The sequence below is a fragment of the Anolis carolinensis genome, chromosome 1 (assembly GCF_035594765.1).
Source record: "Anolis carolinensis isolate JA03-04 chromosome 1, rAnoCar3.1.pri, whole genome shotgun sequence".
Taxonomy (NCBI): Eukaryota; Metazoa; Chordata; class Lepidosauria; order Squamata; family Dactyloidae; genus Anolis; species Anolis carolinensis.
Genome location: NC_085841.1, coordinates 140,171,077 through 140,183,273, shown reverse-complemented (window position 1 = coordinate 140,183,273; position 12,197 = coordinate 140,171,077). Strand labels below are relative to the sequence as shown.

General features: G+C 40.1%; 1 protein-coding gene across 4 annotated transcripts in view; it reads left to right on the top strand.

Moving 5' to 3' along the window:
• The window catches only part of hmgcll1 (3-hydroxy-3-methylglutaryl-CoA lyase like 1), a 105,209-nt gene that overhangs the window by 28,361 nt on the left and 64,651 nt on the right, over window positions 1–12,197 (top strand). For all 4 annotated transcript variants that reach the window (XM_062983179.1, XM_062983187.1, XM_062983168.1 and 1 more), the window contains exons 6-7: window positions 8,151–8,214; window positions 11,465–11,653. In XM_062983179.1, coding sequence (XP_062839249.1) covers window positions 8,151–8,214; window positions 11,465–11,653 — 253 coding nt within the window. The remainder of the gene's footprint in view (window positions 1–8,150; window positions 8,215–11,464; window positions 11,654–12,197) is intronic.

Here is a 12,197-nt window from a genome sequence, read left to right as displayed (position 1 = left end):
CCACACTAGGCAATCTAATGGGAAACAGTCTTGAAAGCTTCACTTTGATGGGGTGTTGCAATAGCTGCTATGGCACTTATGAAACCATCATATAAAACTTGCATGTTGCCAGCTGTCAGACTAGTTACACAGTAAAACGTATTTATGTTTTTACTGAAAGATTGTAACACTTGTTCAAAGGATTTTTAAAAAAAATGTTATTATGTGGTCTAAATACATCTCATAAAGGTTATTTCATAGTCTCTTATAATGAAAGGAGTACCTATGGCAACGGAGGTTCCCTTGACAGCTATAGCTGTTCTTGGCCTCAGATAATTTGCATTTTATTCCCGTTCTGAGATCTCTATGACAATCTGCCAGTGAGCCACTAAGCTCAGTTCAAAGCCTTGGCATCAGCACATAGTGTCTGCAGGTTCCTTCAATTCACTTCTTGACTTATGATGACCTCCTGAAATTCCTAGGGTTTTCTTAGGCAATGAATACACAAAGGTGGTTTCCATTTCCTTCCTTTAAAATAATGCCTACAGTACCTCGTATGGTACTTTGTACGTGCTCCCATCCAGCTACTAATCAGATCTGCCGATATTTAGTTTCCAAGATCAGATGGGATCTGGTGCCTTTAAGTACAAAGCCCTAAATGGCTCAGGATGGTTCCAGGCAACACTTTAACCCAAGCACAATCACATTTCTTAAATGTTGGCCAGGTTAGTTATTTTCTTTTTTAAAAGGCTTTTTTTTGGGGGGGGGGGGCGCTTGGGAAGGTGGTGGGGGCCATCTTTCATCTCTGGGCTCCAGGAGCCCAGAAGATGCACAATCGGTGTATGGACAGGCCCCAGGAAAGTTCTAGAACTCCCCATGAGCCTGTCCATACATGGCCCATAGCCCATCAGATCTGGGCTTTTCACAAAGGTGTGAGTCTAATGGGCTATCTAATTAATTTGGGATAAAGCAGGGTTTTCCTGCTTTGTCTTGAATTAATCCTCTTTTACTGAAGGCATCATTTGGCCACCCTTCATTTTGATGCGGGAGCCTCAGGGATAAAGTTACTATCTGAATGGGCCTCCAGGTAGTTAAAGGAGTACCCAATCCAGTGGCAACTCACCTGGAATTTGAAATCAGCCAGAGAACCTCTGTTTGTGGTGCCTCAGGCCCCTTCCACATAGTTGATTAAATTCCCAGATTTTCTGCTTTGCACTGGAATATATGGCAGTTCAGATAACCCAGTTAAAAGCAGATATTGTGGGATTTTCTGCCTTGATATTATGGGTTATATGGCTGTGTGGAAGGCCTCAGAATAGTGTTGCTTGTAGGGCTACTGAATGTGCCAGGGCTTTCCTAGCGTCATGCCCCAGTTATGGAAGTCTTTTCTTATAAAATTCCATTTGTGCTTCACACTTGCTTTTTGGGGGCACTGGTTAAAACATATCTGTACAGTGTTTGAGGTCATATACTAATGTTTGGTTTGTATATAGCTGCTGCTTTTTCTGTTGCTTTTCTTTCAACATACTGATATTAGCATATATGGTTTTAGATATTTGTCATTTTAAATGCATACTTTGTGATTTTAGGTCAAGTTCCTATTGAACAATTCCATGGTATTTAGGTCTGTTGGTGGGTAGTCACCATCATACACAATTAGAACCTCCAGACAAAGAGACAGATACCTCTGAATGCTGATATCAGCAGTAAAAGAGGATGTTTATATTCTTGGTGATAGTTTTTGTGTTTCATCGTTATTACTTTAAAGCAGGAAGAGACAAGTGTGGCCATCCAGATGTTTTTTGAATTCCTTCACTATTGGTTATGATGGCTAGGATTGATGGATGAGAGCTGTTACCAAAAACATCTGGAAAGTCACAAATTGACCACCCTTGCTGTAACGGTATCCAGTTGTCCAATTATGACATCCGATCTAGCAGGGCTCTTCCTATGTTCTCAGTAACTTGGGAATATTCTATCAGACCAGAGCCAAAATCTCTTGACATCTAAGTGCATATTTTTCATATTAATACATTATAGAGAAATTGCTTGGGCGCAATTCAGATTGCAGAGAAAGTCCAAGTGTATATATATCATTCACTTACATACTAGCAAGAGCAATTTACAGTAGAAGTGGGCATAAAATTGCTGCTAGCTGCTTGAGTATTGTGATTATTAGGAAATGTGAATGTAATACATGGGCAAAAGGTTAAGCAAATATATTGTAGTTAGACCAGAGGCCAGTACACTGCAGGTGGAGAAAGTGTTACTTTTAGATAAATTTGATTCCATGCTTAGCCAAGAAACTCATTGGGAGGTCTTGGCAAGTCATTTTGACTTTCTATAAAATGTACCTCACTTATAGCATTATGGAGGGGCAGAGGAAGGAGGCAATAAGCATTTTAAAACATCATTTTTTTTCTTGCAAATACTTTTACTGACCACCGTCCACCTGTCATTCAATACAATTCTAAAAAGGTAAGTGAGTTAAGGGAAGCAATGTTGATTCTAGCTTTAATACACTTTCTAGCAATTTTCCCCAAACAGGCATTGGCCTTGTAATTTCCTGTTTCCACTTCGGATCCCTCCTTTAAAAAAGCAACAACAACTTGTATTACTTGTGGTTCACACCAGTGATTTATTTACTTACTAAATTCAGGTTCTTCTGCATTCCTGGAATTCAGCATAGTGTACGAAGGAACTAAATCTGATGGAAATACATTAACATCAAATCTGCTTTATGGACACAAAAGTTATTTGTGTTTCCTTAGCAACAGTTTAATATTTTAGGCCTGATAAATTGCTACGCCTAGCAGCCACAAGCCGGCGTTCACATTCAGTAATCCTTGCATGCCAATGTCAACTGAGATTTAAATATCTGTCTGAATATTTTCTTGTAACCATTATAGGTCACTCTTGCTATAGTTGATTTAACAGCATGTCTATCCTGGATTAATCTAGATGAATTTTGAGTCATGTTGAGCACAGTTTATAAATATATGCTTTTAAAGGCAATTGTGTGCTACACATTATGTTGTTTAAGTATATGTGGCTTTGTTAGTTTCAAGCACTCAAGATACTATAGAAATGTTTGAAATATCACAACTCTCTATACAGCCAGTTCCATGGGTTATTATCAAGATAGTCTCTGTAGGTCTGTTCTTAGGATGAATTTGTATGTAAATCAGAATAGATATATTTCATTTTGACTCCACCCAATTATTTTTTTCATTTTGGATAGCAAGGATTGGAAACAAGGATTGGTGATAGAACTTCAGTTATCCCATGATAATTCTTCCAGGAGTGAATATCCCTCCCTAGGGTAGATTTCCTCTCACTTCCCATTTGTAACTAGAAGTTGAAGATCAGTCAGATGTTTGTAACTCAGGGACTGCCAGCTGTCATGTATAAGTCTAGAAATTTTAGTCAACCAAAATCAATCCCAAAAACCTGGGTTGATGTACACAGTTCAGTATGAATACTATACCCTAACCTTTACCTAAAGGGAACTAGCCTCTTCTCTGAGTAGAGTGGCAAATGCTAAGATCTTAGGCCATCCTAGGACCTAGAACCTAAAAGAGCATTAGCCTCCTTCTACTCACTCTGCTACAGTACTTCTGGCCTTTTTGAATACCTGGGTGAAGAAATGGTGGTGGCTGCCAAGAACAGTTGGCTTCCTGAAATTGTTTTAATGATTTCCCTTCTCTGTGGAATGGCCAACAACTTGTCTATGGGTCATATCAAAATCCATAATTTGAGCCCCCAAACCTGCCCTCAACGTATACATGAGGTCATCTTATGCATGAGTACATATGATTACAGTTTTGATTACAGAGCCACTCGGAGTCTTCTTGTGAAAAAGTGGGATATAAATAAACATAATAATAAACATAAACATAACAACAACAACAACAACAACAATAACAAGTTCTGAAAGATGTACAACCATTTGATTTTGCTTGCTAATCTTTGCATGATTTCTCCCCTTTCATGTTATTTCACAAACAAGAATGCACACAGACCTGCAAAGAGATTCACACAGCTTTCCAGCACAAAATACCACATTCCATTGCATAATTGTCACCCCCGCATAAGAGTCACACACCCCTTTTGGGGAAGGCAAAATTGAACTTTTGCCTTTTGCTGCCCAATAATCTCACCCCTTGCCTGTGCTTCTGCCTCTTGGAGTGGAAGGCACGTGGGTGGGTGAAGATGGAAGAGCTGGGGAGCTTTCCTAGCTGCTGCCTGCTGGTTGTGAGTGATCAGCTGGTAGCAGTGAGGAAAGCTGAGAGAAGTCTCAAAGCTCTCTCTGGCAATCACACATGGGGGAGCAAGGCCTATGGGACCTCCTTCGGCTTCTGAAGCTAAAGCATGCTATGTAGGAGTCCCTCGCCTACCAGTGGGTGAAGTCAATGCAACCTCCTTCGACAAGCCCATAGATTTCCAATATTTCACCACATAATAGTCGCACATTCCTTTTTTTGAATGGAAAGAAGGGGGAAGTGTGACTTTTATACTGTGAAATATGGTATTCGGCTGCTTGGAAACATAGACCTTTCTCTGAGAATATATCAACGACCATAGTTGCCTTGGGAGGGATGTCTGTTCTTCTAACAGAAACCTCCAGTGGAAATAAATATCTATGCAATGAGCAGTGCAAATTATATGGAAACATACAGTGTAATAATAAACAGGAAGCGACAGCATCTGTAAGTATGACTAGTTTCTCAGGAGGCTCTCCACATCTAGTAGTACTAGCAGCTGTGTGTATGTGTATATTTGTGTCTGTGGCTTTGTAACCATTTCAGATTGGACTGATTTTGCTGCTGATAAGTGTTGAGTCAGATCACTTCCAAAGCTTCTTGCGTGCGGTTTCCTTCCTCCATGCACATAGTTCTTAAAGACTGGCCACATCACATCCACAGTAAAATCTGATTTTGAGTCAAAGTAGGTTTCAAAGTGGAGAATCCCAGCAGTAAAGCCGCAAGTCCTTTTCTTCCTTCTGCATTCAGATAAACAACCCTTTTATATATTTCTCCTTTTGGGCAGAAGAGCAGCAACGTTATTCCTCCAGATGTTTTTTGACCCAAACTCCTGCTTGCCCTTAGCCATAGTGGTTTGACTTTCTATGTGTTGAAGTCCAAAAACAGCTGGAGGATAATTTTTCCTTACCTCTGCTACAGAGCTTCTGATACATACCTTTAAATTGATAGAATTCTTTATTTGGTTCCTAAAGCAGAACGTTATCTGATGCACTCTATGAGGAAGGCAAAAAGGATTGGTTTATCAATGAATTTCTTATCAAAAATATTTCTCCTTTCTTTTGCGGATGGCAAAAGGCATTTTTAATATAGACGTGAATACATATCCTAAAGGACTGTATATAAGGATGCATCTATGTTGTAGAATGAATGCAGTTTGATACCACACTAACTACCATGGCTCAGTGCTATAGAGTCATGGGAGTTGTAGCTTTACAAGATCTTCAGCATTCTCTGCGAAATGACACTGGAGCCTCACCAAACTATAAACTCCAGGATCCCATAACATTGGGCTGTGGCAGATAAAGTGGTGTCAAACTGCATTAATTCTACAGTGCAGACACACTCTTTGTAAATTAAGGAATGCCTGTCTATCAGTATATTGAGATGGTCGATATATTGCTTAGGTACCACTACCAACCATTCCTGGCTTGCTTCAAAGCTCTCTTCTCTCTTATCTTGGATCCAACACTTTTTCAAACATGGAAAGGTTCTCTGTAAGGTAGAACACAGACCAGTCTATCCCATAGTATAAAATAAATGTTAAAAGAAAAGGGAAGATGAACAGTTAAGTCCTAGCATTTTTATGTCAATCCAGGTGCTGAAGCCTAGCCTGACAAATGAGTCTTGGGAAAGCAATAAATTATCGTAAGAGTCAGGAGAGAATGCTTCTGGAACATGGCCACACAGCCCGAAAGACATACAACAACCCTATCGTAAGATAATTTGCTTCATGGACAGGCATAGCATAGTGTATACTCAGAGTGCTTGAGGAACAAGAAACATGAGCGAGAACACAGCTCACATAAGGCAATGTCTCACAGTCTTTGTTTAATAGATTTAAGTACTCTATCAAAGCCCAGGTTAAGGATTAAGCTTAAACCAGCTACTAGTATACTCATCATCGGCTAGATCAGGCATGGGCAAATAAGGCCCAGGGGCTGGATGCGGCCCCTGGGGTGCTTACCTCAGGCCCTCTTTGTTTACCCTGTCCTATTGGCATAAGGATACGGTAGCCCACAGCAGCTGAGAGCCCTCTCGAGCACTCTCAGCCATCGCATGTCTTGCCGTCCTCCTGGCATAAGGATGGTGTGAGTGGCCGCATCCTTATACTGGAAGGACAGCTCAAGGAAGGCACGTGGAGGTTGAGAGCCCTGCGGAGCACTCTCAGTTGCTCCCTGTGTTTCTTTCCTCCTGGCATAATGTCAAGAGGACAGCCCAAGGATCAGGGGAGGAGGACCTGGGCAGTCACTGCATGTCCCGCCTTCCTCCTGACAGCCCCATCCTTATGTTGTGAGGACAAGCTAAGGATGACTCAGACCCTGCCCTGGCTCCTCCTGGCTCTGCCCTCTCACAGCCCCACCCCTCATGGGCCACCCCACCCAATGTGCAAATGGCCCAACTCTCTTCCGGCCCAACCCTCCCAGCTGGGTCCACAATGTGGTCCCAAGGCAAAAACGTTTGCCCATGCTTGGGCTACATGGTGAATTAGACCTGAGCCCAAAGAGAAAACATTGATCTTATGCCAATATTTAAGGACCCACCCTTAAGCTCTTGTTGACAGAGGGATTTCTCCTGCTTCTAGCAGCAAGCCACAGGATTGCACACATCTAGGTAACTGGAAGAGGGTCCTCAAAAAATGTGCTTGCTGGTGGTCTATCCTAGATGTTAGGCCACCAGAAGCATACAGCAGCCATGTAGCCGTCTTGGCATAAAATTTTTCATAGCAGATGGTATATATCAATCCCCACCAGTAAAACAAAAATGAAAATGACTGATCTGCTTGCTTGTGCTTTCAGGAACATAGAAGATATATGAGTGAACCAGGAGAAAGTATGATGAAAAATCAGCCCCAGAAATTGGAAGTGTCTAACCTTTTCTAAAGTGTACCCATTGAGTAGTCTCATGAATTTGTATGGAATTGTTATCCAATTTTGTTTGTCCCATTCGTATGGCCTCATTTCTGTTTTTGTCTGCCACTTCCAGAAATGGGCACCTATCTGAATGAGCTTTTCCGTCCATGGTCTGAAAAAAAAAAAAAACCCCAAAAAAAACCAGGGCTCCAAGGCTGTCATAAACCTTAGACCTTGTTTCCTAAACAGAAGGTTAACAAATGGTTCAAGACCAAACCACCTCTCCCTCGCTATCAGAGCTATCCAAGACAAAATCAGATGAAAACCTTTGAACTCTCTTCTCCCAAAAGGAAGCTGGAAGACTTTCCACTACAATGTGCTGTGGAAACATTTCTGTGCTGATTCCCATAGATCAGTGATTTTCAGTGTTTGATCCTCCCAAAGTTGATTCATATCTCCCCAAAGGATCATTGCCCATTGACTTCTTGGCTGGAATTTTTAGGAGTTGAATCCAAAACATCTAAAGAACCAAATACTGCATATGATAGCAACTGTCATATATTTTTAATGCACAACTTTTTTACATATAGCTACAATCCTGCAGAATAACCGATTCTTTGGAATGCTGTGGTTTCCTCAAACAAGTCAATTGCATGAGCCTTTCAGAATTGTGAGGGAAAGTGCTTGCCAATCACATAGGATGGGCTATTGGGACTTGGAAATTTAGTGTGTTGGTATTTATATCCCTTAACTGAATCTCATATCAGTTTTGTGAGTAACATGATGGTGTGAATCTTTAGAAAAGAAATTCAACAGAAGGCAGAGGAGTATCCTTTCAAATGCATGCTTGCAACAATTAGATTGTCCTTGAGTCTGCCCAAAATTCCTTAACTGTTAATTCAGTGTAAATTTATTCCCTCAGTCTTCCTGAGTATCCCAAGATTGGAAGAATATTCTGTCTCCTCTTCTTTCTGAATACTTCTGTATTGAAGAATGTTTTTGTTTGTAAGGTGGTGTACATATCTTACAAATATCTCTCTCTTCTTTTGTTCTTTAGGTATGTGTCCTGCGCATTGGGATGCCCTTATGAAGGAAGCATTGCTCCAGCTAAAGTTGCACAAGTAAGGCTACTTTAAAAAAGAAAACTGCAAATATATGTCTGAAATACATTTCTGAATGATACTTCTGTAAATACTGGAAGTTTCAGATATGCAGAGTTAGTGAAAAGGATGTTATAAATTATTATTATTATTACCACCACCATCATCATCTTCATCATTCAAGATCTCCCTTGTGAGTAAAGAGGACTAGAGTGTTAAGAGGATTTTTCATAGTCTATTTATGAATGATAAATATAAGAATGATAAATATAAACCATAGAAGGGGAATATATCTAAATAGATAATTATGAGGTGACATTAGTTTCAGAGAAAAACATAAGTATTCTTGCTATAGTTATTCAACAATTTATCAAAGAATTTTTGTCATCAGAGGTTAGTATGTAACCACCACCCTTTTGTTAGCTCTAGAAATTGCCCATTAGCAATCAAATAAGCAAAGGAGGGCACTTTCTTCACTTGATATTAGGCTTCAGCCTGAATCAGTTTGAATGAAAATGAATTGTAATATTCAGTGGTCCGTTATGTTTAATATCCAAAAACAGAACAGGGAGGAAGGCACCAAAAAGCTGACTAAAACAGATTAAGACTGCCGGATCTTATCGGCTACTGGACAGGAAGGAGTTAAGTCTGCAATATACCTGTGGCAGGGGTCTGCTGCAGGGCTCCTGGAGAAGATGGGATAATTGCAGTGCCCTTTTCTCCCTCCCTGGGCAACAGCAGCATCCTCCATTTCTTTTTGGAATGTTTCCTAGGCTCCTCCTCCAGAGAGGAACTTGTTGAGAAGTCACTTTCCCAGCAGCACGTGCATGAAGCGGACTTTGAAAAGTCTCTGAGTTGCTCTCAGAGCATGATGGGAGTAGAAGTTTCTCTCTCTCTCTCTGTTTCTCAGCCAATAAAGAGCCTGGTTGTGTCCAGATTGGCTGAGAATGGACACAACCAGTGACTACAATTCGGAACTCTCTCTTGCAGTTTGTCTTATCTTAAAAAACTAAAAAACCAGTAGGCTGGTGAATTGTTTCAAAACTTGGCAGGCCTGCAGTTGTAAATAGAGTCTAAAACTGAGGTAGGTTTCATGCAGATAGGCCTTAAAATGACTGAGGATTGAGCCTTTAAAGTTTCCCATTGTAACCAATGGGCTGAATCTTTGCCGAATGAAAATGGCAGCACCCCTCCCGATCCAAGTAACTTTCTGGTAACCAGAATGAGGGGGTGACCAAAAATAGACCCCAAAACAGCGTGCCCTTTGGCCAAATTGCACACCTTTACATGAAATCACACAGTCGCATGCCTGTTGCATCTCATTATCAAGGGCAGAAATCACTAAGCAATTCTGAACAGACTGAGGGTGCCTCTACTCTGTAGAATTCATGTAGTTTAACACCACTTTAACTGCTGTGGTTCAGTGCTTTGATATGATTTCGGAATCAGCACAATCATCACTTTGCCTTGGACTTAGGACATGACGCTGCTCCTTTCTTGCCACCCTACCAATGGGAGTCAACCTGAAAAGCATTTCTTTTGCAAACACAAATTTTAAAAATGCCTTTCAATGGTCTCCCACTGGGAGAGGAAAGGGAAAGAAATGACACAGTGATAAATTTAAAGCAAAGACACTGTTTTCCTGCTGTAATCTCGATTTCCCTGTCTCATGTAATAAACTCCCTCGTGATGATTTATCAAAGGTCAGAAATATGGACCTTTTTTCATCTGGCATAGAAACATATATAATGCTTTTCATTATATATTTTCATTATATATTATCATGTACCAGGAGAAGGAAGCCTGGGTATTTTAGATTACTACTCTTTATCAGCTAATGTTTCTGGATGTTGATGTTCAAAATATCTCAAGTTTAAAGGTTTCAAACTGTTGAAGGAAACCCTCTATTAAAAGGCTGAAGCAAGGGTGTAATGAAATGGAAGTGGTTAGATTGGATAATTCAGTTTCCAGCTTCAACTAATGTTGAATCATAGTGATCCATACCTAATATTGGAGCAATATGCTGGAAGATGCATTTATATGAATGCACATACGTCATCACTATTTAATAATACAGGGCATGACCATCCATATATTTTGCCATCTGCAGGGTTGTGGAACTGAACCCCCACAAGCCTACTATAGTTGCTTGCCTTGGGAGAAAAAATAACGAGACGTTTCTTGTAATGCACCCCAAATCTGGGAAAGATGTTTTCTCCTTCCCTGTTATTACAATTACAATACTACATTTCTGCTGGCCATCATTTTCTTTCTCAGAAACCTTCTATCTTGTACTGATTTTTGGCCTGAGTATCTGTTTACATGGAGTTTATCACAGTTCTTCTCCCAGAGCAGATCTATATCATGTTGCTTTACATTTCTGAAGGAGAGCAATTTTCTGATTCAGGTGGTTTTCATGTAAATGAAATGAAATGAAATATGGGTGATGACAGATTTTGCTGTGCTGTTCCCAAATTTCCTATTGCAATTCCATATTGGACTCCACTGTCCAAAAGATCTCAACGAGTTCTCCTGTCCCTTTGGTCAAAAGGAGCCTCCTTCACTGTTTTTATAGGAGTACAATCTTTCAAAGGGAGAGGAGCCTTTACAAATATATTCTATTTTTCTTTCAAATGCCATTTTAAAGCTTCCTCATTATGCAGAGGATAAATGTAGATCAGATGTGTCAATTAAAAACCCCCAATCATCCCGACCATCGGAGAAAGCTACCTTTTGGAAGGTTTCACGACACATTTGGGCCTGTTGTAAAAACCTGTGTAAACTGAGAATTATGTTGCATCCTGAAGGATTTTAAACCCTATGCGGAAAAAAGAAAGGGGCAATCTGATCCCTATTCAATAGAAAGACACATTGACTTTCATAGAGGAACTAATTTGTTAAACCAGACCATTTCATCCTTAATATTTTTAGTCAAATGCAACACCCAGCACTAAGTTAATGTTGAGTGGAACAAATGAGACAAAAAATTCTTGAAAGTGCACAGCTTTGCATGGGGTAGTCACATCTCACAAATTCATAGATGACAAGTTTTGTTAATTCAAAATTTCTGTGAGGTTGAAAAAGAGAAAATGAAAACAATCCACCTTGGGAATAATATGGGAAAATGAGAAAAAGCTGATGCCTTGTGTTCCTTTTCTTCCTCAGAAATTTTTACAATATATGTGAATGTTTGAAACATAATTGCAGATAATTTTCTACTTTCCCCATTATTCTCTTGCTTATGTGAAACTGCCTCTTTCCCTTTAACCAGGTCTCAAAAAGGCTCTATAGTATGGGATGTTACGAGATATCTCTGGGTGACACCATTGGTGTGGGAACACCAGGAAGTATGAGAAGAATGCTGGAATCTGTTATGAAGGAAATCCCAGTGACTGCTATTGCAGTCCATTGTCATGATACATACGGCCAAGCTTTAGCCAATATCCTTACAGCTTTGCAGGTAACTTTCAATATTTGGTTTTGTTCAAGAACAGTTTTCTCAAGTCCAGGTTTAATGTACATAATTTATTTTAAGTTGTTTGTATTGACACGTCATGTTGAAAAAGGAGGTAAAAACAAACACAGGTACTGTATGTGCTACATCATTTGGTGTAACTTTGGATTAGGGAAACTTTGCCATTGGAAAAGCTATAGCTCTGTGGGATATCATATGCTTTGAATATTCCCAGGTCCAGTCGCCAGTATTTCAAGTATGTGGATCCAGCAGAAGGGACTGGGAACCTCTTCAGGTCTAGATCCTGAACAGCTTGCTGACATTCATTGTGTACAATTAATGGACTAGATAGACCAGTGGTCCAACAGAGAGAAGTAGGAGAAGAGAAAGGAGTTAACAGGTTGTGGCAGCAGAAGGAAAATACTAATGCTGTAGCAAATCCAGAACAAGTTAATCTTACACTTTTTCCAATAGGCAAAGGATTGTGGAGATCTTGGTAGAGGCGTGTTACAAGTTTGTGCTCGATCCTGCAAAATCATACTTAGGATGT